Source organism: Aquila chrysaetos, chromosome 24, assembly GCF_900496995.4.
Source record: "Aquila chrysaetos chrysaetos chromosome 24, bAquChr1.4, whole genome shotgun sequence".
In the NCBI taxonomy this organism is placed as follows: Eukaryota; Metazoa; Chordata; class Aves; order Accipitriformes; family Accipitridae; genus Aquila; species Aquila chrysaetos.
Window position 1 is genome coordinate 6,660,952 of NC_044027.1, and position 27,006 is coordinate 6,687,957.

A 27,006-nucleotide genomic window follows, 5' to 3' on the forward strand; every position below is an offset into this window, starting at 1 on the left:
GTGTCAGAGCAGGTATGTGAGTCATCTGAGCGCACGCTTGTTTTCTTTCCTCTTTAAAAGGTGCTCATTCATTTTCTATTGTCAGCAAATCTCCAGCTGATGGGTTGGTTTGTGCCAGGATGGGCTCCATGTGGGGTTGTGTCCCCGGGAGACCTGGTACAGAGAACATCCTGAGTGGGAACCCTCATCATTTTGAAGAGCTCAGCTGGAGGAATCTGTCTTCAAACCTCCCTGGCATGTGTGTGGTGTCCTGCAGGTCAGGGTTCACACCCTTTCTGGTGCTGCCCCTGTGGAGTGCTGGAATATGGCCCAGCACTGCTCCTGGCTGACCTCGAGGGTGTTTACACTGTACTGTGACTATCCCTCTAAGCTCAGCCTGTGATTTCAGGATGCAGATAAATTACCATATCATGTCATTATATTGCTACAAGTGTCCTCTACAGATAGGCAGAGCAACATTTTCACCTGATGCAAACTAATGGAGGTAGGTGAAAGTTTGTGGGAGCAAGCACATTTACATCAGCAAAGGATTCGGTCCATGGCCATTACTCATAGACATCCACATCTAGAGTTTAAGCTCCAACCTCAAGGCCAGCACCTTCGTGCTCATGACCTATGGCCTGAACCAGATATTCCATCTGCAAGCTCTAGCCATCCTTTACTGTCAGGTCTGAGTATGTGTCATGTTGACTCCTTGCATTGCCGTGACAGTTCTCGTTGTCCCTGTCCCAGCAATGCTCTGCACACCATCCTGATGGCAGCATGTCTTTCCTGATACAGGTCTATCGGCTGGGGGGAATCGCCAAGCTCGTCGAGCTGCTCCGCAGCACAAACCAGAATGTACAGCGGGCAGCAGCTGGAGCCCTCCGAAATTTGGTCTTCAAGAATCCAACCAACAAGATAGAAACCCGGCGGCAGAATGGGATAAGGGAGTGCGTGAGCCTCCTACGGAGGACAGGGAACACTGAAATTCAGAAACAACTGACAGGTACACAGCAGACTCCTCAGCTCTCAGCAGGGATCATGCTCCGCCCTGCCTGTGGTCTGTGTTGCTCCAGCACACAAAGGCCCAGTAGCCATGGTGCTGCCATACCACAAAAGGGGTATATTATGCTCCTGTCACACCAAATGGCAACCTAACACAGAAGGCAGAGGAGGTCTTGGCCCTTTGATGTCCCATAAGGGTTCTTCACATCATAAGTGCCCACTGGGGAAGCACCTGCCCCAGGTTTCCCCCCACAGCTGTGGTCACCCTGCCATTCCCATGCCTTTCTGTACCACTGGCCCCCGTGCTGTTCCCAGGGAAGGCCAAGGGTGCTGGCAATCCCAATATGGTTGAGCAGGATATCTCACTGGTGTCTCGCCTTTTCTTGACAGATTGATGTTAGTTTGTTGGTGCAGGTCACCCTCAGCTGTGACTGAGGTCTTGTGAGCAAGCCTTTACGAGATGCCTTCCCCCTGCAACCTAATGGCAATAAACACCAATTTTGGGAGGAGGGAGGATGCTTAGATGCCCACCTCCACATGATACCATGCTCCTGGTGCCCATCCTGCCTGTCTCCCATAGGGATGGACAGAGACTAGGGTTTAGGGCAGCCTCTTCACCGTTAGCTCAAAGAGGGATGGAGTGAAGAAGGACTTTGGGGCTGGAATTCACTCTGACCTAAAGAAAGTTTCTAATGCATAGTGACCCTCTGCTTGAGCTTGTCTTCCACCTCCTTCCTAGGACTGCTCTGGAACCTCTCCTCCACCGATGAATTAAAAGAAGAGTTGATACAGGAGGCCCTCCCTGTCTTGACAGACTGTGTTATCATCCCTTTCTCTGGCTGGTCTGATGGCAGCTGCAATAGGACAAGAGAAATTATTGACCCAGAAGTATTCTTCAATGCTACAGGGTGTTTGAGGTGAGTCATCAAGCAGGGATTTACTGTAGCTTGTATCTGTTGACAAAAGCTGAATCTGTCTAAATCCTCTTACAATAAGCTAAAGACATGCTTACTGCAATTGTATTAATAAAAAATTCTCCTTGAGAAAGTTTTCCTGACTAAGGGAAGGTGCAGAAAAAATTACATGTAAAATATTTTTCTTGGTAGCTTTTTTCTTTTTTTTTAAATAAGTTTGTTCTTGCTAAGTCTCTGCTCAAAAAATCTAAGTTGCTTTGTCACAGGAGAGCTGCAATACTGAAACCTGACAGTGTTCGGCTCAGACCAGGAAACTTGACACTTTTCACCCTTAGATTTTTGAGGCTTCCAAAGAAAATTTTGGTTGCTAGAAAACAAACTGGTTTTAGGTGACAAAAAGGCAGAATCCTCTACATGGGGAAAACAAGCATTTTCCCACTGATTTTAATAACTGGTTTAGTACAGAGCAGTCCCATTGCCCTGGACTTTTCCTGGCTCGTTCTATCAGATGGGTCAGCTACAAAACAGGAGGTGCAGATTGAGCCCAGAGTAGTTTATTTTTTTCACAGGAAAGCCAAAGACCTTTTGTAGAGGATATTCGCCCTGACTTGCTGTTTCTCCTACCACCCTCCTCCACTTGCATGCAAGCTCCTTGTCTCACTGGGAACAAGTGGGGGAAAAAAAATACCCTGTATAATTAGGTACTTTCATCAACTGAAGCTCTCCCTGAGGGAGCGCAGCACCAACCACACCCTTACCAGACATGCAGTTAGTAGGAGCTGTATCTGCTTATGAAACGAAATGGGTGAATACGGTAGGGGCCTTTTGAGACATGATACTATCATCTTCCGTGGCTGGGAACCGTGTCTGAAAGATAGCGCGTGCTGCTCCCTTCCCTGTCTTGGAAGACACCTTCCCCATGCACTTGCACATTGGGATGTGTAGTGTATGGTGCATATGAGGTGCTCCATTTTTAAGACCATCTCAATGCACTGATGCCACAAAATACCCCATTAAAATGAAGGAAAGGGTATGATGATAGTTTGTGAAAGGAGGTCTCCGTGGAGTTTAACTCAAGGCAGGCTCTGTCTCCTGAGACTTATCACAGTCTGTGACAGTAATATCCAACAACCCCAGTGAAGACTGCCAGATGCAGGTCAGCAAGGGAGCTCAAACGGCTGGGGGGAGCAGGACTGGGGAGCAAGCCAAGTAAGGAAAGCAGGGTGGTGGGGTCCAGAGCCCCTGCTCCGAGGGGTGAGCCTGGATTGCTCTGACTCACTGCCCTGCCACATCATAATGCAGAGATGAGAACAGCCTTGGGTTTGCCCTGGGCTCGAGCCATTGCTGCTCAAGCATTTCTGGATTGCAGATGAATTCATGTTAATGAGGAGGCTGCAAATCACAGTGAACATCAAATCCAGTTCTGGAACGCCTGGAGTGAATATCTCACAACGACTGCCAACCTCTCTTTGTTTTTCATTTGCAAGCTACAAGGCAATAAAACAGGGAAGAAAAAAAAACACAACAAAACAACAAAAACCATTTCCTGTTACTGGAAAAACTCCCCTGTCCTGGCAGCAATCAGTGCTCGGGAATACATTACAACATTACAAACTGGTCAGTCCCTCTGGTCAGAGCAATTGCTGCTCTTCAGCATCTCTGCCTCCGTTTCCCATGCAAATGTTGCTGTTGACCCTGCATAGCTCCATGCTTACAACCATACGCACCTTCCTGATTTTCACAATAATCCCAGATGGTCTTTATTCAGTCTACTCTTTGGAAACACCTCCAAGGAGGCAATGAGTCTGTGTAATGTCACATGCATAGCCTCTAAGGCAAAATATTGCTGATAGTTACTTTCACTAAGAGGATGTCTTCTATGCAGAGCTCCTTAACAGGACATTTTCCTAGATGAAACCAATCCTAAAGAGCAACAAGAGAGCTATGCACCAGTGCAGTCCTACAAAAGCCCTCCAAAATGAAAGCAGTACACCAGCCTTGCTGAATCTACAAAAATATCCTTAAATTCAATTACAGCTGTAGCCAGAGCAGAGCCCATAGAGACTAGTAAGTGAACCCAACTAATACTCTCTCCTCCTTCTTTCCTGACATGCTCTGCAATGGCTTTCTTCAGAAACTTGAGTTCTGCAGACATGGGGCGACAGACCATGAGGAATTACCCTGGCTTGATCGATTCAGTCATGACTTATGCCCAGAACTGCGTGGCTTCTAACCGACCCGATGATAAGGTACCAGATGCTCACCCTGAGCTGTTTGCTAGAGTTCAGCCACATAGTTAATAATTGCAACTTTGGGAATATCTCCAAATCCTTTTCAAACAAACACAGGAGGGGACTGGACTCTTTGTGGCTGCTCTTTTCCTTCCAGATCCCATGTGATCTGTTGTAGGATTGCAAGTCCTCTGTGCTCTGGGCCTGAAGTAGAGGTGGGTTTTACAATTTCCCTTTACCAAACACAGAGACACAGCAAAATATTTTGGCTCCTGAGCCCCCAATATGCTTTCCTCCCTTCCCCTCCCACCTTGGGATCCTTCCAGCATCTTAACCTCCATCTCTTGCTGTTCCCACCACCACATCTCTCCATCCAGCAGGACTCAAGTATATAGACCCCAGATTGGCATCACATTCAGCAAGAAGCCAGGAGCTGCCAGTCCCCTAACTGTGACTCTGATTGCTATGTGTAAACAGCACTTACCTTGGACAAAACAGTGTTTATAGCTACATTTTTGGGAGTTCAACACCTGTGATACTAGCCAGACACCCTAAAGTCCTCAATGCCCAGCAAAGTACCAAAATTTTTTCAAATGAGCTCAGGATTGATGAGCAAATCCTCTTTTGGGGACAGCTTTTGCAAGATCAGTTTCAGAAGCACATACCGAACACAGCTCTTTAGAAATGTAACCACATGTTTTGGTGTTGGTTACAGGTATCTAGTGAAAATTCTCCCTTGCTCTACGTTGGGCACTCTGACCTCCAGGTAAAGGAGGCTTAAAAGCCTGTTCTTCGTAAAAAGTGTCCCCTAATCTGTACCTGTGACTTGGATAAAGTCATTGGAAATGGACTATGGCAAGAGGAAGACGTTCAAGAGTTGGCATTTCATAGTGGGCAGTTTGCTATAACCACCCTCTGCACTCTCTTTTCCTGTTTATCAACTTGTCTGTGACAGTGGGACCTAACAAGGTTCACTGAGTCAGCTCACTGAGATCCACAATAAAGCATTTGGGCTATGTGGCCTTCATTCATGTCGAGTCTACCTCCTTCTACCTTCCCGTCCATTGCTACCTTAAGCAGGGTCAGGAGCTTATGTTGTATAACTGCTAAAAAGCAAATTATGGCATGGTATATATGCTCTCCATAGCTATAGCACGTGCTGCTCCATATTTTTCTGCCTAATGTGATGCTTGTATTTTTATTCTGGGGATGATTTCAGTCTGTGGAGAATTGCATCTGCATCCTGCACAACCTTTCCTACCGCCTGGATGCTGAAGTTCCCAACAAATACACCCAACTGAACCACATGGCCAGGAGCGTTTATATGGACAAAACTCTCACAGGCTGTTTCAACAGCAGGAGTGGTAAAATGGAGGTAAGATGTGCCACAGAGGCTTAGAAATGTGATATTCAGCCCCAGGCAGGGGCTGCAAGCGAAGAGCAGGATCTGAGCTTCCAGTTTCTTACCTCTTTGTAGAATGATGAGTATGGTGTCCCCCTTCCCGAGGAGGATTTTAAACCCAAAGGACCCAGCTGGCTCTACCACTCCGATGCCATCCGCACCTATCTGTCCCTGATGGATCAGAGCAAGAAGGACGCTACCCTGGAAGCTTGTGCTGGAGCTCTGCAGAACCTCACTGCGAGCCGAGGGCTGGTAAGCACTCCTCTCTGTTCTGCATACGCGCAGGCAAACGTGTCAGCACTTTACAGTAATGAGAAAGGAAAATGTCCTCCTTAAACTTCAGGGCACTATTGCAAGTCTTTCCACAGTGGATGCTCCAGCTGAGGTATTTATTAATGCCAAAAATAGGGTCTCATGGGGGGCTATAATCAGTATCCCAAGGGTCTATCCCAGATCCCTACACTGGGTTTCCAGGTTTCCCCAGTCTGATGGTCATACTACCGGCATCTACTGGTATTGGCACCCGCCACCCAGGACACCAGTGAGGATGTGCCCAGATGTGCACATGTCGACAGATGTCATTAAAGGAGAGAGAAAGGATGTGCATGCACCACTACCTGTGTGTGTTTTTTTAAGTGGGAGGTGGCTCTAATAACAGGGTGGATTGTGCTGTGGATTGTGGCTTGTCCTCACATCAGAACTGCTTGTAAAATAGCTCTGACAGATGTCCTAACCCATAGGTATGGCAGTGTGGAGGTGACAGGGGCTGCATGACACTGTGGGTATTGCAGGAGCTAGGGCACGGTGAGGGACACGTCACGACAGCAGCTCTGCTGTGCCCAGTTTCGCTACTGTGGGCATGTCCTTGCAGGCTGCATTCATGTGGACAAACCTCAACTTGTCTGTTTGTGTCGAACTTCATCAATTCCAATTTAAATAAGATGGCTAGGGAGATAAAGAGATAATTATTTCATACGTAGGAGAGGCGTGTCACGTGTGCAAAGCGTTCCACCCAGAAACACGGAGTGACTCACGAAAGGAGCCTTCGCTGCTAGGACAGCATTAACCTGCCAGCTCTGATCTGCTGGGAGCTTTTGTTACGAGTCTGTCAATGTGAAATACTTTGGGAACTTTTTTTTTGGCCGTTTAACTAAGCAGTGCCACTAACAACAAAGTGGAGAGAGACTGTCACAGTATGGGTAGACCTGATCAGAGAAATGGGGCTGGAGCTATATGCTCCATGGAAATAAAAAGCCTTTCAGCAATCAACATCATTACACAAGAATGTCTTTTTGGAAGGGGGGAAGAAAACAAACAAACAAAAACCAGCTCTGACAGTGTTGAAGTAACTTATTTCAGCCTTCTGGTTGGAGTTTGCCTGGATGTGCAGAAGTGGCTTCTCCTTTCAAGGGTCTCATTCCATCTCAGAGCTAGAGTTGTGGTGGGTTGCTGGGTTTGCTGTCACCTGAAGGAAAGGGAAGCAGGGGACAAGCTTACAAAGCTTACTGTAATCTTTTAGCTTATAGAGGATGGCTCCAAATCTCTTCTCAGACTCCACTTTACACATCCCAGTCCTGGTGGTGTGAATCTGTAACATGGCACATGTGCCTCCTGGAGCATGGAAGGGAAATTGGGTCTCATCCCACTGGAAGAGGGTTGTCTTCCAGCCCATTCCCTTCATTCCCATGTCACTGTTGATGGACACTGATGGTGCGACAATTTCCAGCAGCCTTTCTGGTGGGGCAGTAGCTGAGAAGTTCAGTTTAAACTCTATCAATAAGAGGGCAATTTATTAAGGGTATGTGCTTAAATGTCCATGAACACTCATCTGTATTGGCTACATCTAGATTTACATAAGCAAACATGAGATCAGGATCCAAGAAGAGTAATTTTGGTCTTTAGATTGTTTTTTAAAGGTATCCATTAGCTGTTCCTATTCTACCACAGCCTATTACTTGTAGCATGACAGGGAGCTGCAAGGGTGTTGTGAAGGGCAAGGGAAATGTGGACATGGGGGTGAAACTTCAGCTTTTGGGAATATCGGTTGGGTAAGCATCTGTCCCCACTCAGGCTCCAGAAAGAGGACAGAAGTACCAGTTGTATCACAGAAGATGAGAGGCTGACTTTGCAAATGTCTGTGAAGAGGGGAAAATGACAAAGTAAGTGGGACTATGGTAGCAGAAGAAGGTATTATACAGATACTTATTTTATAGTGTAGTCATGTTTGTCTGGCCCCGTACATCATTCCAGTTGTATCCTCCTGGCTATAGAAGTCATGAGACATCTCTGTTCTGTCTCCTAGATGTCCAATGCAATGAGCCAATTGATTGGTTTGAAGGAAAAAGGTTTGCCTCGCATAGCACGGCTCCTCCAGTCCAACAGCTCTGAAGTTGTCCGGTCCGGGGCTTCTTTGCTGAGCAACATGTCCCGGCATCCTGTTCTCCACAAAACCATGGGTAAGTAATTTCCACCACAGTGGATTTCAGAACAATGTCTAGTTTCTAACTCTCTAATATCTGCCCATCTTGCTTTGTAAACCCCATAATAGGACTCCAAAATTGGTGCAAAGCAGTGTCATTTCTTGTGGTCAAAAGGACAATTACAGGTGATATCTGCAGGCTTAATTAACAAAATGTGTCCTATCTCAAAGTCTCTACAAGCATGTGGTATGCTTTATAGACAATGACAAATCTGCAGGATCATAAGGATGATAGTGTTTTGGGAACTGAGTTGGACTTGACTATCCGTGACCAACATCATTGCCCTTCCAGAGGCCTGCAGCGCTTATTTTGTCTCTGAAAATCAAGTGATTACTGTTATGCCACTACTGTCCAACGTTATTAGTGTCTCCTTCCAGAGATAACACTGCATTCTTGCATTGAATAGTGCTAACAGAAATAGTATCATTCACTTGTGCTAGGTTTTATTTAAATGTTGATTGGAACTTTCCACCTCTTTAGCTCACCAGGTGCTCCCAGATGTATCACGTCTCCTGTCATTCCAGTCTGGAAATACCAACAGCTATGGCGAGATCATGACATCAGCTTGTTACACTCTGAGGAACCTCATCATGTCCAACCCACACCTGGGAAAGTCTTACTTGACAAGCAACATGCTAAATAATGTAGTAAGCCTGTGCCGAAATGGGTGAGTTTGGGGCAGAAGGCACGGAGAGGGTCATGCATAGATGTTTTTGAGCCCATATACTCTGTGCAAAGCCAGATTAACCCCAGAGCCTTCTCCACACCCTTCAGAGCCATAGTAAAGCATTATTCTTTTCCTGTGCTTGTAAATTGAGAGCCAAAAAAATTCAAGCATGTTGGTAGATAGAAATCCTCAGCACTGGTTCCTTGGAAACAGGCATGAGCCATCCAGGGTGGGGTTTGTAAAGGGGCCTCAGGAAATTTGCTGGTTGAATTTTAAGAAATCCTAAAAAGAACTGAAGCACCAACATCTTAAACCCTTTTAAAAATCCCAGCCCTCAAAACAGGAGATGTTAGTACGCAGCCTGACTGCCTAGCACCTGGGCTTCCCACTCACAGCTTCCTGCAAACCTTATCATGAAGGTGAGGTCTGAGATTCAAGCACTGCTGATACATTGGGGTTGTGCTTAGCTTTAACGTTCAGATTTGTTCATCTTTCTGTTGAAACATCCACCTCAAGTGACAAAGATGCAGCTGTGATGATACATATATATATATGTACCTCCCCTGGTCTACTCACATATATTTTAGAACAACTGAGCAATCTCAATGTATTTTACCACTTTCTCTTTTAGGACTTGGTTTGAGTTTTGGTGGTAGTAATTCTGTCCTGCTTGTTATCCATACTCCCTACAGCCCTGTGCAAAAGCTTGTCAACCTTTGCCCACCTGTATGTTCATTTCTGGCCAAACTGGTGTTAAATTTACATGATCTTTGACCATGTATTCTCCTTCCTAGACTTTCATCTTTCCTATCATGTCCTTGTTTTAAAATACCTTATACAAGTAACCTATTGTTTTCTGTTGTGAAAAGACATTTGCATGCCTTTTCCATCATCCTTTGATAAACCACTTACAATCCATCACTTGTTTCATGGCAGCAGAGGGACTCAGTCATTAGAAGTGGCTTCCTTGTTTAGGTTGAATCTCAGCCAATGAACATCGGTCAGTTTGCTGCTTTTATATGCTCCCACTTGTACCACAAGCCCAATTAACGTGAAACCCATCCCTCTTCTAAGTCTTCATTGTTTTGAATGGTATTTACTTCTGCCTGTAGTCCCACTTTGGATCCCTCAGACCAGTTGTCAGCTAATTTACTACTTCAGCAAAGTGTTGCACAACTGGGGTTGTGTGTACCTAATTGTCTTGACTGCTTTGTGTGATGAGCTTTGTTTGCAATGACTCACTAAACTGTGAGGAGTTACTAAACTCTGGGGATGTGTTCAGTGTGTTCCTTCTGTCTGTATCACAAATTCCTTTTGAGAAACTCCCCAGTTCTTACAATGTCCAAAACCTGAATTGTTCCTTTTCCTCCATTAATCATTTCTGTCCCCAAAGGTTTTTATGCTCTCAATTTTTTAGAAAAAATGACAATTTACACCCAGGACTAATCTTAACTTATTCGAGCCATATCATTTCAGGCTGTTCCCATGGAGCACATGTGAAAGAGACCTCCCCTCTAGTGAATCGGACACTTGCTAGTTCACAAGTTATCTAACTTTTCCCACTTTCCTGTGTAGCCTGTGAAGATAAACAAGAAATTTTAGGGTGGGATTTGTCCAGTCCTACATCAGAAAGAGCCTCACCCACTCCCTGATGGTAATAACTAGATCCAACATCTCTATTGGGGGCTGTTACCTAGGTTGGTTGCAGACCCCGTGCTCCCCACACTGATGCTGAATGTGGTGAGTCCCACGCTATCAACCTCCTCCGTCCCAGCACCACAGCCAGCAGAAATAGAGAACAGACAAGGTCTCAGTGGTGACCAAATCACCATGGAGAACACCATGCCATGTTGCACCTTGTTAGTATTTTGCAGAGTTTTCTCTGTTAATCTGCCTCAGTTTCCCTGTGGACACGCCTCCTTCACCTCCAGCACTGGTGTTGGTTTGGTTGGTGTGTCTGCATAGTGCCTCCCTGGCACATGTTTCTTCTGCCACCCAACAAATCTTTACCTATATTTCTGAACTGGTCTCTCATTGCATTTGAAGCTGTAAATCATTAGTTTAACATGCTCAAACAATTTTAAATTCATATTTTAGTAAGAGCTTCCAGGTTATAGACAAGTAAGTTATGGAAGTTTTCCTTTCCCGTGTTCTTCTCAAATGCCAGCCAGTACTCCTCAAAGCTGAGGTTTCTTTTTCTTGATGTTTCTTGTAGCTGTATTCTGAGTGAAAGGCGTAAATGGTTCAGCAGTTTATCTGATAGCTGTGGTTTCTTCTCCTTCCTGGAGCATCCCAATTAAATAATTGTCTCTATCTCCTGCATATTACCTCATCTATGACACGGGCGTCATAGTGGTGATGGTGTTCATTCACTCTTTGTTATGTTTAATCCAAGTTGCCAAAATATTGAATATTACCTTCTCTTTTTGTTGGTGTTTCTGAAAATCAAGCTACTTTTACTGATTTATTGTAATGTCTGATGTCCTTTTCATCTTTGCTCTCCAACTGTCTGAAAAATATTCTTCTGCTCATTTTCAAGTGACAGTATTTCACTAATAAAATTATCATTTTTCCCAATAATTCTACTGGCTGCACTAAAAGCTTTTCTCCAAAATCTCTTTCTGTACTTTAGAGCATCAGATTTGCAGTTCATCTCTCAATCCCTTTATCACTGATTTGTTTCAGTTTCTCTTTGTTCATTTACTTTTTACACCTTTTCTATTGTACAATTTAATTCTGCAGTTTAATTTTACTATAACATTTTACCAAAATTCATCTTTCACGCAACTCAGGTCTTTCATTGATTCTTTTCTGTGGAAGAGAGTTCTTCTCATCCACACATATCCAATTTCCCATTTCTTCCAAAGATTGCACCCTGATATCAATTTTATAAATTTAAGTCATCCTGAAGAAATACTTCTTTCAGGAATTCCTTGGCATGTCCTGTGACATACATAAGGTTCTTGATATTTTTGTCCTTTGAGGAAACATTATCTTCCCCCATTATTGGATATGCATGTACAAAATCTTTGTCTTTTTTGCTGCCCTCATGCTTACCTCCCTGCCCCACCATCTCCTTCTGATCAGGTTCTTGTTTGTGTTTTGCTGAGTCAATAGTTTTTTGGATGACTGCTACCACTGCCACCACTGGACACCTTCCTTGCTGTCTTTCAACAAATTTTTACAAGTAATTTCTAAATTACTATTTCTAAAAAACAGGCTGTCCTTAAAATCAAATTTGATTTTCAGGCAACTTGTTTTTAAGAAAGTTTTTCCCCAAATCGTCTCTCCTTGATATTCTGCTCCATGTTATACATTGCTATAGTCACACTATTCCCAGCACTTTTGTTTAGGATATGCTGCTTTACATAATGAAATTGTTATCACAGCTCCATCACTTCATGTTTAATCTTTTTATACCTAAATAGTAGCAGTAGATGCTCTGTGAAACAGAATCAGTATCAATCCTTCAAATTAAGAGTGGAGAAATTCTTTTGTCTGAATTTATAGATGGCTCAGATACCAGATGTCAGTAACTTTGGTTTGAAAAGAAAAAAATCTTTTGAGGTGTGCTCTGAAGACATAATGGCAAAAAGTATGTATTTGGCATCATTAGAAGCAAATTATAAAAAAAAAAAAAAAAAGAAAATTACTCTAGCTTAGAAAGAGAAACAACATGAAACGACATATCCTTGAAAGAGTGTCCAGGACATGTACTGACCATCTAATCATAGATACATTTGGGTTTATTGTTTTTTAATGGCTTTTCAGCCACAAACAACATTTCAGCCACAAAATTTTTTTTAAACATCGTCATTCTGGTGACAGGGCATAAGATGGTTATAACCAGAGAAGTGATTTTGCAATAAAACCTAGTTCTTCCGTCCCAAAACTTTGCTCAAGAATTTCTGATTGTCTGCAGCTCCACCACTCCTTCACACAATACCAACGTGTATGAGCTGCATAATCCCTTTGGAATTTATGACCAAGTTAAACTTGCTCATTTCTTTGGTAACAACTGCTGTTTATGTTAGAGAAATACCCCTAAATTTACTGAATGCAGTTACATTCCTGTCCTTTCACACTCAGAGTACAGTGCTTGCAGGTCCCAGATTCTTGATGACCACTGTCAGTCCCATTTCTCGTAGCCTGATGAGGACTGTTTTGAGGACACAATGTTTTGTGAAGCTGTATCATACAGGGAGGGTCCTGAGTCTGGTCTCATACCTCTCCATCACCCTGGCCAAGACAGGCTGGGGCTGTTGCACTGAACCCAGGTCAGGAGTCTCCCACAGACAGGACGAGGTCCAGGAGATCAGGAGCAGTGATAAGAACCAGCAAGGAGGTTTATATCTAGGTTGTTGTATGAAATGTTCCAAAATTATAAAAGGTACTGCTATGACTCATGGTTTCGGAGCTGTTACGTGAGCAAGTATCTATTAACTTGTGCTGAGTAAGGACTTATGGTTGCAGATGTTGTTATTACAAATGCTCCCATCTCCTTCATCCTCACCAGGCAGCACAGAGCCCGTTCCTCTGCTGCTCTCCTGAGAGATTCGCCCACACTGTCCCTACAGACTCCAGGCAAGGATTGGCACCATTTCCCTTGTCTTTCCCTCTCCCAAATTTCACACTCCAGAAACACTCCTTCAGCTCAGTTTAATGCTCATTTTTCCACTCAGATCCTCCCCTCTTTTTCATTTGTCCTGCTCTGGTCCCAGAGGTTGTTGTCACATAACTTTGCTGAGAGGGCAAGGAAGGTTTTATTGACAGTCCTCCGTCAAGTCTAGCCAGCCTCCCAGCTGGAGATGGGCTTATTTAAAGGCTGTCGGTAATGCATGTGGGTTGCTGCTCTGTGGCCTGCCATAATTCACCAGGGTTGCTTTCATCTTCCCAGCTCCTGTCCAAAAGCAGCCGAAGCTGCTCGCCTCCTCCTGACAGATCTTTGGTCGAACAGGGAGCTCCAGAGTGTGCTCAAGCAGGTAAGGAAAACGCTTCTGCTTTTCGGCTGACAAGAACAACCCTGGTCTTGACTCACTCGCTGAAGACGGTGAGTTTGCAAAGGCCGTGACTCAGCAGCGAGTACGGGCAGTGGCTGGGAGGAGCCCGGGGCACTGGGAGGACCACGATGCTCTCAGCACACGGGCACCCACCTAAGATCCAAGCAAGAGGCAGCGAGTCACAACCGCAGCTGCCGGGACTGACTTTAGGGACCAAGTGAACAGCAGCGTGTCTGTCAGGCAGCTTGCACCCTGGGGAGGATGCTAGCTTAGGTGGGCTCTTCCACGATGCTCCTGGAGTCGACGCTGTCTAGTGTGCATGGCATTGCTCTGTGCTGAGAACAGACCTGGACGTTTTGCACTAGCTTGGGAGATTCCCTTCAATTGCAGTCCATCGTGTAGGATCCAGCGTGTCCCAACAGCTCCCTGGCAAGGTTCCTTCTCTCTTTTCCCCCATTTTCTTCTGTGTCCATAATCCTACCCTGTGGTTACATCACCCCTACAGTCAGGGTAATCTTTTAAACCAAGAAGAGGAGTATTTAGGATTCATTTTCTCCCTGCAAGAGAAACTGTGAAAGTGCAGAGCCAGACGAGGCACCGAGCCAGCTTCCAGCTCCCAGTGGCTTTCTTTGAACAAGCTGGGTTTTTCCAACTCAACAGCAGCAGCAGCTGCAGAGAGTAAAGGGCCAAATTAAAGAGAAGGAGTAACATCCACAAAGGGGAATACCCTGGGGGCAGGAAGGTAGAGAGTACCTAAATACCGTTCTTATATTAACGGTTAGGGACTTTCTCCATAGAGGCTTGTGTAGCTTTGTGCCAGGCTCTGCTCAGGAGCCTGTGCCAACTCATTTTGATGTGACTGAGTCACTCCTGTGTTCACACAGATGTTCATTGCATAGGTACACATCAGACGAGAAGGATGGGAGTCTGCAAGGATATATGCATCATGCATATATCCTTGCTGTTTTTTCCAGGATGAGGAATAAGATGAAATAATATTCAGTGAAGGATTAAGTAAAGGTTTCCTCCAGTGAAGCTGGAGAAGTCCAGCTCTCGGTGGACGGAAAACAATGCAAAGAAGATGAAGTCCATCAATAAAGGTGACGTGTTGAAGGCACACAGAGGGAGGACAGAGGAGGTTGTCTGAGAATGAAGCACACTTTTTAAGTGGAGGATAGGTGTTGAAGTGGGGCAGGAGGCTCTCTCTCACAGCAATAGATAGCTATAGCTATCAGTTTTGAAATTGATATACACTCACTGCACTTCATATACATCTGCTTTTTCAGCAAGGATTTGATAAGAACATGATGGGATCTTTAGCTGGAACAACATTCAGGACCCTGTCCTCCAGATTTTAGGAGTCTCTCCACACGCATTCAGGCTGCAGGTGAGAATGGGGCCCTCATGCATGGGGAAGGGGTTGTTTTGGGGGCAAACGAGTGGTGCGTGAACCCCATGAGCTCTTTGCTGTTTTTAATCTCCCCTGAACTGGGTTTGCGAGATTTTAATCCCAAATCTTATCAGCCCAAACTGCAAAGTGTTTGTTTCGATGAAAGGTCATAAATTGTGCAGTTCCTGGGTTTAGTGCAGATGTTGCCCACACTACGCAGCTGTGTATTTTAGATATGCTCAGCACAGATGCCATAGGACAAACCTGCTGGATTTAACTATGCCTCATGTGTCTTCCTTACTTACTTTGCCAAGCAATAACTGATTAATTGCATTTTGCCAAATCCTCTCAGGTGGGGCTTTTCACAGGAATCTCTCTGACAGTACTTTCATTCCTGAATTTTGAATGTTATCCAGATAGTGTCAGTAACATGCAATTAATTCTAGCACATGCTATGGCATTAACCATCACCCCTAGGGATTTTTTGAGCACTTAATAATCCACCTGTAAGCCTCACATCAAAATTTGGAACTACATGATGTCATCTGAAAAATCCCAGTAGAGAAACCAGGTTAGGGAAATCGTGGGCAGACTTTTCAGGGCATCATTATGGGGGTTTTTTTCAGTGTGAAATGAGGATTGAATCTGTAAGGTACTTTTGATTCATAATTCCCACTGAAGGGAAAAGCTTTAAGCACTTTTCAAATATCTGATGTCTCTATGATGGGGATTGAGATTATCCAAAATGAATTATTTGCTCCCTTCCCCAACATGCTCTTTGTGATCAAACTAAGCACAGTCCTCAGGTAAGAGGAGATGGTGCAAAAGCCCATTGCTTTCCTCTGCCCAGGTGCGGATTTCACTTCTTGCTCTGTTGGGATGTTTCCACTGAGACTCAGAGAAGCATGGAAGTCTAGGGTGAAAAGCTATGGGGAGTACAGAAACTGGGTACAGGACAAGAAAAAGATTAAAAGTTGGTTTTGAATGTAATGAAAAGATTTCTTGAATGCTCTAATTACCTGGGCTTTTGGTTTTTGTTTGTTTTTCTCCATTTCAGAATTTGGAATTGGTTCATGTCCAGGAAGACAACCCTTTCACATTTACTTAGGATGTTAAAGATGTAGAGTGTTTCTGAGTTTAACTCAACTGTAAAGCAAACTAAACATATGGATTTCATGTGGATGATACTGATATTTTTAAGCATTTTCTTCTTTTTAGGGGGAGAAGGGACTTTTATTGAGGTTATACTTTCTTGATGTCAATAATTATTTTTTTTTGCAAAGAGTGTGTCTGTGTAACTATGTACGTGTCGCTGTGTATGTGTGCATGCAGGCAACATACATGCGCACACGTGGTGAGTAGGATCTCCCTCCAGGCTTAGTCCCCTGCCTTCCACCGAAAGTCGGTGTGAGTTGTGCAGTTTAACCCCCTTGCAGAGTTTTGTCCAATTCCACCTGATCCATGCACCAAATACTGCCACACTAAAAATGTCACAACCTATTTTTACCCACAAGTATAAAAATTACCAGTTTTAGGTTCCCCATTGCATATGGCCATTATAAACAGATACACACAACAATACTCTTCTTTACAAAGGCTGGTTATTCCTAACATTTATAAACACAAGCTTCTTTTCTGCTTATGAATTTTTCTCCAATGAGCTCTTCTAGTTATTAGTATTTTCTTTCCTGTCACGTGAACTCTTTATCTCAAGAAGCAAATTGACGTCCGCAAACTCTCTCCCGGGTCTCAGTAACCCTTCTCAGAAGCTGTATGTGAGGGGACAATTGCAACACATCTGCAGAGCATGAATATTACTGGGTCCCGAACCATTTTGAGCGCCAGAACAACTCAATCTCGTGACTGTACCTGGACAAATGTGGCATTTGAGAAGCTGAGCTGGAGACAGGCAAAGTGTTTTTCCCCTGGGATCACTGACCGCCACACAGGACTGAAAAAAGTGAGGGATGTGGCCTTTTTAATCCCATATTGGTTTTACTGATCAATGTAAAGAAATAGTATTAATATGCAAAGGAATATAAGCACTTGTGTGAAGTCAGGTTTGGAAATATTTTATTTCTTGTGATCTTTAATTACATGAATCACCCTGTGATGCTAAGGCTGTGATAGAGGACTGCTGAGCTCATTTCAGGGCAACCCACTTCTTATGACAGGAACCATGTGATGAAAGAGGCTGATCTTCCTCTCTCCAGAAGAAGAATATTCTCTACCTGTCCCCAGAGGGGTTGCAGCTCAGATCCACAGGGAAAGGACCACCTGAGGATGCATTTGCTGTCTGTCCCACACACGTGGTTATTGCTTCGTCAAACAGTGCAGGGGCACAGGATCCCATTTTGCAAATATCAGGGGTGCAGGAGGTGCTTGGGAAGGATGAATTATGAGCCTGGAAAGGGAAAAACAGTCTCATTTTTTGCAAGTGTCAGACTCCTAAATTGGTGGAAATTAGCATGTCCCCATTCACTTCACAGAAATGGGGTGATTTGTGCCCACTAAAGAACCGTCCATGAAGTCCAGATTTGCTCTGACACAGCTCTAGAGCTAAGAAATGCGGTCCGCTTGTTCGTCCCCCACTTAGACCATAGGGAGCGCATGCCCACAGAGGGAGATCATTTTCCAGTTGGTTTTTCTCCTGGACTACAAAGGGTGGCTTAATCTTGTGCACTTTAATGAGCAGCAACTATTTGCTTACCTTCACCCACGTTCAGTCCAGAGCTTTCTGTGCCGAGCTCCCAGCCAAATGAGAGAGAAAAAAAGCACCTTTGAAGTGGAGAGCTAGAACCAGGTGAATCCGGTAGGACAGTTTCAGGAGCATTTAAACAGCAGCAAAGGAGCCCCAGCCCGTGGGCATGCCCTTGCCATACCTGCCAACTCTTCCCTAGCTGGATGTATATTCTCAGATGCACAGTTCAAAATGTTTTCAGCAGGACCCAAGACTACGGATGTCCAAAATGGTTGCAGCATCCACAGGCAGGATTGTTACAGTTTTGGTGTAAAAGTATGTTGCGTGCAATTTTGCATTCGGATTTGTTCCTGTAATTACATGTTCGACAGAAGTCCTGGGAGCTAATGTTTTTCTCCGTAAAATTAATTGGAGAAACCTAACTACAAAATGTAATGATGGAATATTGAGGAAATTCATTCTAATTGACAGTTATTTAGGCTTTATTTTAAAACACTGCTGCTGCTTTCACTGGTAATGCAGTTTGCTGAACGGCTGTATAAGGCACAAAGAGCTGTAGCTATACGATCATCATCTCACAATTAAATTTACAAGTACTGGAGATTTCATTATTAAGTGTTAGACTCAATGAGACAGATACATCATTCACATAAATTTTATTAAGTACAGCAAAGTTGTTTTTTCCAAAGCTAATAAAGTGATAGAAATAAAATCTGTCTCCATCCTCAGAGATCTTCAAAACATGACTGGGCACAGCCCTGAGCAATCTCATCTAGCTTTGACGTTATCCCTGCTTTGAGCTGGGCAGACCAGAGAGGTTCCTTCCAATCTAATTTTTTTTATGATGCTGTATGTTACTGCTTTCATACCTCAAAAAATAGCTAACTCAAGATTGCAGCAGGCTGTGTGAATTGTAACCGCTCTGCCATCCCAGGGCTATTTTGCAGCTATTTCTTCCCCAGGAAATTCCCTGATGCTCAACTCTATTTTCCTCTCAGTCTCTCTTTTTAAAATCTGGACTACAGACTCCACCCAAGTCACTGAAGTGATACTGATGCCCAATTGTGAGAAGAGAAAGGAAAATCAGACTTATCAGGGTAACTGGCGTTGCTCATAACCAGCAGTTTCAGGAACTCAGTGAGGTTTCCTCCATCATAAATGGATGCTGTTTTCATCTCCAACAAAATTTTTTTTCATTCTAGGGAGGTATTGTTTCTTAAAGGCATGTTTTTAACTGTGACATCTTCTTCGAGGAGCTGGTTTCCTGTTTCTTGCTTATTTAAGAGCCAAGGTAGGCCATACCCCCAACGATAGGGATGAGGGCAGGTCTACAGCACGTAGCACATGCCCTGGGTCATAGTGATGGAGAATTACTGAGGAGGGAAGGACCATAACTAGCAGCACCGTTAGCTCTGCCGGCAGCAGAAGTAAGAGCAGTTGGGGCCTGATTTGTGCACAGGACACACAACCATGTAAATAAATACCATACTTGTTTGTCCTGGACTTAGCAGAGCTTTTTTTGGTCTATTTTCTCATAAATGCTTTGTTTGTTTTGTGTATGTACAATCCAACCCACCCCAGCATTTCAGAAGCCTCATGGACGAGTAGAAGGCAGTAGGCAGTTTTATTCCTCTCTGACCCCACACCAGTTTGAGACCAACTTAGCCTACCAGTCCATAGCTATACAGTGTATTCTGTAAGATATAGGTATGTGAGAATAATGTATCAGAGTTTTGTTTTGGCTGTACTGTATGTATTTGCTTCACTGGAAAAGCTGAAATCAATAAAAATTGCTGAAATTTCTTCAAGCTTCCCATTTTGGATGGTTTTATTTTGGTTGTCTTGCCAGTGTTAGGAAAGAATAAAGCATCTGTTTGAAATGTTCGTAAAAGCCTGTTACCCTGCAGCAGTGATCAGTCTGGACTACCCTGCCTTATGCCAAAATGAGTAACGAAGCTGTAAATCCCGTTTCCTCCACCATTACATCCTTGGCAAGCCTCAGTGAGTTTCTCTCCCATGAGTTTTTACAGTCACCACTTCAATCCATGAAAAATTTAATTATCGATAGCATCATTTGTGTCACTGCTGTATGGTTTCAAAGCTTGTTGTGGGGAAAAAACCCACACCTTACTTTCTTCTGGACCTGCCTCATATGAGCTGTGTTTGAAGCTTTCTAGGTCTTACATTTAAAAAGTGTGACGAGTTTATCTTTGGTCCAGTCTGGAAAGTCCCGGGACACAGACCGGTTCCTCAGACAGACCCATTAGCTTGTCACATGCAGTGACCTTCTCTGAACCTTTCCCAATTAAACTATTTCCTTTCTGAGATGAGGAGACCAGAACAGCATGCAGTATGCAAAGGGTGAGTAAGCCATGGGTTTATGTAGAGACATCACAGCCACCTTTCTGTTCTCTTCTCCTTCCCTAACAATTCCTGACATTCACCTTGTTTTCTGCAGCTCTGTTGTGTGTTGAGCTGTCACTGGGATGGGCTGTACATCATAAAGTTGGTCATGGTCATCTCCAAGCCCATCATTTACATGTGAAAATAAGATTATTCCACCCCATGTGTATCACTTAACATTCCTCTATGCTGATGTTTGTCTGTCATTTATCACCCTTACCTTGTTGGTCTATAGTTCCCCAAAACGTTATATACAGGCATGACCTTCGGTCCTCAGATATGCAATGATGTTGGTTTCCCTGTATCAGGTATAGGATGTCATACAAATCTTCCCCATTTCTCACAGGCATCACAAATTAGAAAAAGTAAATACACAATCTTTCCTGCTCTTCTCCTTTCTGAGTACTCCTTTCACCCTTAATACTTATTGGTCCTCCACTCTCCGTGACAGGCCATCATATATTTGAAGATGCTCTTACTATTTATGGCTTATTCTTCTGACTTCAGCTAGTTGTTCCTTCAACTCCTTTTTGCCATATTTAGTATGGTTTATGTTTAACCTGACAGAGGTCATGAAGTCTTTCCTATTTTTGTCTTCAGCTATTTGAAAGACACCTTCTGATAACCTCCCTTTCCTACTGCTTAACCAGGCCAGCTCCCTTCTGCCCTTCCTCAAGGCTTTCTTAACTGGTGGGATGTACTGGGATTGTGCTTCAATATGATAAGCAGTCCACATTGTCTGTAAAGTTTAATTCTCCCTTTTATTTTCCCTTAAGAAGCATCATCCTTTAAGTTCCCCTTTTGGAAGATGAGTACACAGTTGTGGATATTTAGGCTTTTGTTGATCCAGATGTTGATGGTATGGGGCAGCTCTATAAATGTAAGATTTGAGGCCAGACTTTTCATGCTAATCAGGACCAAATTTAAGGCTGCTTCTGCTCTGGGGACTTCCCAGCCTGCTCCATGAAATTGCTGTCGACAGCATCTAAGAATTTGGCCTCTGCATCACATCCTGCAGTAACTTAAGCCCAGTCTACACAGGGATAGCTGAAATGCAGGATGCACAAAAGACTGTACTTCCAGTACTGGGCAACACTGTAGTGTATAAACACTGGTGGCAGCCTTACAAAAGAAATAAGGAAGCAGCATCCTCTTGATCTCCTTCAGAAGAAAGTTCTTCAAAGAGCAAACCTGGCAAAGGGGAATGTGATCTCAGGTACAAGGTGTGTTTAGTTCATTTACTCAAGGCAAGGCTGAGGAATAATCCTTACCACTGAGAAGTATCGTATGAAAAGAGGATTCACAGCCTATCAGACAGGCTTGGCACAGCCTGTGAATCCATGCATGGGAAAAGAGACAGACGTCACCCCACACCACATTACTCAGAGCTCCTTTCCAGGAGCACCCTCTGCTGCTCTGCTGAGATTTTTGAAGGGTGGGCAAGCACTAAAGAATTAAGCACAAAGGCAAAGCACCCAAACCCAAATGTCTTAACAAGTTTTGGGTGGAACTTATACAGCAGTACTTCGAAACTTAAATTGCATTGGCAACCATTGTCATTCCTTACTTAAGCTGGTTCTAGGCCACAGTGCAGCAGGCATATTTGCAATTGGTTTTGAATGTAGTACCTAAGTAATTGTCTTATAAAAGTCCATTAAGGAGTAGTGCATCCAGAATTCCTTGGAAGGATTAAATATTGATATCACATTCATACTGGTGATGTCCATTCTGCAGCTTCTTCAGGCACAAATCACATCTGAAGGCACATCTAAGAAAGGTCATATAAATTATAGGCTAGAAGAGCAAGTTGTCTTTTACAGAGTCTAGCATAGATGCAGAGTGTCTAAAAGTAATGCAGATGAGTCCTACCTCAATATTCTTGAGCAGGTTCTCTGGACACCAAAGAAGGGCAGGACATGTCATTGTGTCTCTCAGCACATGCCTCCAATTTGGAAATTAAGAGTTGCTCAGCAACAAAGCCAATACATGACTACGTGCTTGGATCTCCCTCTATCCATTTGCAGCATGTAAAATGAATACCAAGAAACTAGTATGTCTTTTTATTTTGGGATCTGTATCCTAGGTATGAAGACATAAGAAAAGCCCATTTTTGGACAGGGCAGTCTGTAGACACACACAAAGACCACAGGGCAATTTGCAAGAAAAAGACAACCAAGGCGCTCCTCGTGTGATTCAGATGCAATGAAAAATGCATCCCCTCTAGAGCCTAAGTCAGAGACCAGAGAATTCTGTGGGGGAAGACAGTCACGGATGCATTGATTTAGCTCAAATGCATTGGTATTGCAGCAGGATTCAAGGGAAGAAAATGGATGCTGCAACATGCAGAGTACCCACAGAGCACTCCTCCTCCAAAATAGAGCGAGGACTAAGTTCTTGGAAACCTTACAGGTCCTACAGCTCATGGGATCTCAAATAATGCATGGGACTCCACCAGAAAAGCCTTATCCCACCAGCAAAGTAGCCCCCAGTATAGCCGCCCTCTCCCATCCCACAGTGCAACTTTTGAGTCCTTTATCACTGCCCATGGTGCTTTCAGAGCAGACGCAACTCTCCATTTTCAGGTCCATGGGATACCTTCCCCACAGATCCCAGGCATGCCCAGAAATACTCAACCTCCCCAGGCCACACCCCAGAGGATCATCGCTTCCCAGCCAAGAGCAGTTCCCAATTTCATGGCACAGAGACCACATTGCACTGCGCAGGGCATGCCTCGGAAACACCAAGCCCAAGCCACACACCGCAACAGCACCAACGACCCCACAGTACCAACATCTCCTGCTGGGACATACTCGCTCAACAAAGTTCCTCTATCTCAGTTTCCCACATGCTGGGTGAGATCGCCCCAAGCAGAGGCACTGCTGTGGCATCCCGACCCCACAGTCAGATGCCTTAGGAGTGCCATGGTCCCACACGGCACACTGCTGGAGGACACGTGGCAGCCCATACCAGAAAGCCCTGCCCCATAAAACAAGGCATATGCAGAAGAGCTTCAGCATATGCATGGCACCCACAGCCCATAGCCCCCACAGTGCTCGTGCACCCACACCCCAGGGCATCTCCACCGCAGGACCCGGGGGCCTGGGTCAGGAGAAAGCACAAGTCCCGTGTGAGGCACAGTGACTCATTCCCTAGCTACCTTCCCTGTAACATGCATGACTTTGTGCTCCTCTATCGTATAACCCTCATTTGTATGTTCCCCACAGTTATGTGTCCTTGCAGATTTAATCTTGCCGAGCACGGAAGTTGTTACCTATCTAAGATTACACTTGGCCCCTTTCTTGGTGTTTTCCAAGCTTGCCTTTGTCTCAGGAAAGCCTTTTGAGGGATTCCCATGAAGCATCCCAAACACAGGGCCATGTCCTTTTCTCTCATCTAACACCAGGAGGTCTCTCCTTTGTGCTGCTGGGATGCAGGAAAATGTTGCAGCTCTACCTGAGCTTTTATAGCATCTTCTTCTCCATCAGGGTGGGTGGAGTAATGATATCTAGAGCAACATTTCCCTGATTAAGGAAACTCTGTATGAAGTTTATCAGGATGTAGCATCCACTCCTGGATGCTTACACTGAGCATCTTCCATCCAACTGAGCCCCAGCAATGCTTTTCTAGCTCCAGCTCCCATTACAGCCCTCTGCAACTTGATGACCTCATGCAGGAAATGCTTTGACGAAAGAGTAATTACCTCCCTGCTAACACCCTCCTGTGCACTTGTTCTGTGCTGAATGCAATGCACTTGGTGGCAGAAACGAGATCCTTGGTGCTCCCAGCCTCCTCAGCCCAACAGCTGATGCTGAGCAAGAGAGTGTTTCAGCACAAGGAAGGGCATTGCAGGAATCTTCGTAGGGTACGAGGGGATTGCATTGGGATGGTGGAATTGCTGGCAGTAATTTTTAGGTAGCAGATCTGGTCCTGATTAACACTTTGGTCAATATTCCAGGTCTTGGATGAGATCTCGGATGTCCCAAAGCTGAGAGATGACCAGATCTGACCACTGCTGCTGCAGTGTCTCCAGAGCTTGACACAGTCATACCCATGCACAGAGCTTGCAGGATACCTTCCCAATCCTGGTTTCTCCCTTGACCTTCTGCCAGTGGAGCTGTCTGCATTTCTGCAAATGAGAGGCAAAGCAGTTAAAACACCCCCAGCCTGTGCAGCAGTGAATAACCCCCACATTGCACAGCGTGCCCTGCTTCCCAAGGCAACACAATGGGGAAAAAAACAGGTAGATATTTTCAAAAGTGATAAAGGTATTAGAAGTTCCTGGAACTGTAAAACCCAAATACTTTCCCAGAGAATTGGAGTTCCTCCCTCCTTTCCCTGGCGCTTCTCTCTGCAAAAAGCCTTACAAGTGCACTGCAGGATCTTACCTAACAGATTTGAGCTCAGGCAATAGCTGTAACTGCTTTTGGGTCCTGAGGCCAAGTTTCAGTCTGACAGATGACCTAGACTGGGTGCTGTACAATGAAGTGTAGCAGAGATTTGCTTTGTGCATCTTATTGCTTTCTTCCTTATGTTTTCTATTCTTTCCCCAGGAAGCCTCTTTATCTCACAGTACAGGTAACTCCTGCTTCAATCAACAAGAATCTCTCCTGGCAGAACAGGAAAAATGAGTCTTACGTCAGCAGTGCTGAAAGAAACACTCAAAAAACGTAAAGGAAAAAAAATGGAGATTATCCGAGTGCTTTTGAGTTCCACCCTGAGCTTTTCTTTAGCACGTTTTACCTATGATGAAAACCGATTCTTGTTTCCTTTGAGGGGAGGAGAAACAGCCAGGAGGGGGAAAGGTGCTGGTTTAGTATGACAGCGGGGCTATTGGCAGGATCACAGCAAGACTCTGGATTTCCCAGGCAGCAGCACATCTAAATGGCTTCCCTCATTTTTGTCTGTGCAATGAGAAACTGGCTGTGCCTTTCCCAAATATTTTTTTTTCCAAGGGTAACCCAGAAGCAATGTAGAAATTATTTCCTGCAGGATGTGGAGAAGCAGAGGGTTAAAGAACCAGGAGAAAGGGGAGAAGGAGGAGACGGCTAAGGCGAGTGTTTATGCTATTCAAAGCCATGATTCCTTGGTACACAGAGCAAAATCCACACCCATTACCTTTCTGCCCCTGGAGCCTGCCTGCCACAAGCTCCTGGGTGAAGAAGCAACACCACTGCAGGGCTCAGCCACCGTGGGAAAGTCAGTGGAGCCACGGCAAGTCCTGCCGCGTGGCGAGACCCAGATGCAGGTGAGTCAGAGCCCCACCTTGCTTTGAACAGGAGGAAGCAGAGCCCGTGGAGAGGCACCCAAAGAAAGGCAGAGCACGAGAGGGTGGTTCGTACCCACGGGGGCCCCCGGCAACTCATCCCCACTCCCAGGCGCTGCAGCCTGCAGTTAAAACAGGGATGAAGCCATGTGCCAAATTAGCCAGCGTAGCAGCCGGTGGGATAACGAGAATGGATGGAGGAGTTTTTCCTCCAGCGATCGAAGCGTACCAGGGAAAGACTGACAGTGACTGGCAGGTCTCCAGCAGGCAAGAAGGGAATGGGATGAGCAGTCACCACTACTCATGGGCAGGTAGCTAACTGCTCAGCTTTGCCCTAGGAAGGGTCAAACAGAGCCCAGTGCTGAAAGAGCCAAGACCACGGTATGTGGGAATATCTTCTCAATGACTCTCCTCTAAGCTGTGTCCTTGCCATCACCCTCCTGCCATGGACCACATCCCTGCAGGGGGAAGTGCCAGCACAAATGGGCTGGGCAATCCCCAGAAACCAAGTCTGGGGCTCTGGTCCACACATCTCCTGGTGTTTGGCAGAGGGATGGGCCATTTTCACCTCCATCTTGAGCTGGGGGGACAGGAGTAAGTCATGGTGGGGGGACATGTGCAATGTCATGCAGCCCCGTGGCTGTGCTAAAGACAGGGTTGAGAGCATGATCCAGCAGCAGCAGAGCTGCAGGCACCTTCCATAAACTATCCAAAGGGGAACGCAGCCTTCCTGGGAGTGGTTCAAGGGCAGCACCTTCATGCCCTCCAGTGCAAAGCTGGAGTGCTCACCACAGAAGCACCAGTGTGGCACAACCTGAGGCCAAAACCTGAGGAGGACCCAGGCCAAAATACTTGGTGTCTTCAGGTTTTATTTGGCAAGATGCTGCAGGGGCAATCCCTGTTTGAGAGCACTGTGGCTCTTTCTATCCATGCTTACGGACATGCCACTGGGCTGCTCCTCCTTCCCAGAATGACCAGGAACATGAGGATCCCCTGCCCAGACTGTTGTCACCACCGTGTCGTTCTCCTTTGGGACCACAGAGGAGCTCAATGCAAGCAGAGACACCAACGCTGACACCACAACAGTCTCTAAGGCTCCATCCTGGGTGGGATGTTTACCTCCTCACTTTCTCCTTCAACATCTTAGGCCCAGCTAGCAGTGAGTTTCTCTCATTTACAGGTGCATATTTTGGCCCTTGGGTGTCTGTTCTGTGGGCTTTTGAGAGGGTCCCAAGCCATGAACATGTGGTCCCTGCTTCAATGCTTAACAGCACCCTGCAGGCACAGCAGATCAAAAGTCCTGGGGAGTTTGCTGTGCATCCTCCGTCTCAGAAATCCTGGCACAAAACTCCTTACCTAACCTAAGGTGCTCTGAGATACTGCCAGATATCTGCTGGCTGCTTGAAGGGCTCAGCACCCAGGATGCACATCACTGATCAGGAATCTGCCTCCAGCACAGAGCTCGTGCTGTGTCCCTGGGAGAGAGCCCAAAATCTGAGCCTTCGTGTCAGAACCCAGACTCTTGCTTTCAGCATACTGCAGAGTAACCAGGCTATTGGCTTCAGGCA

General features: G+C 45.2%; 1 protein-coding gene across 1 annotated transcript in view; it reads left to right on the forward strand.

Moving 5' to 3' along the window:
* The window catches only part of PKP1 (plakophilin 1), a 46,986-nt gene extending 27,424 nt beyond the window's left edge, over positions 1-19,562 (forward strand). Inside the window, exons 5-14 of the mRNA XM_030001135.1 lie at positions 781-988; positions 1,727-1,904; positions 4,036-4,150; positions 5,352-5,507; positions 5,610-5,786; positions 7,837-7,990; positions 8,495-8,681; positions 13,579-13,663; positions 14,968-15,068; positions 16,129-19,562. Of these exons, the coding sequence (XP_029856995.1) occupies positions 781-988; positions 1,727-1,904; positions 4,036-4,150; positions 5,352-5,507; positions 5,610-5,786; positions 7,837-7,990; positions 8,495-8,681; positions 13,579-13,663; positions 14,968-15,039 (1,332 nt within the window). The 3' untranslated portion in view covers positions 15,040-15,068; positions 16,129-19,562. The remainder of the gene's footprint in view (positions 1-780; positions 989-1,726; positions 1,905-4,035; positions 4,151-5,351; positions 5,508-5,609; positions 5,787-7,836; positions 7,991-8,494; positions 8,682-13,578; positions 13,664-14,967; positions 15,069-16,128) is intronic.
* The last annotated feature ends 7,444 nt before the right edge of the window (positions 19,563-27,006 follow it).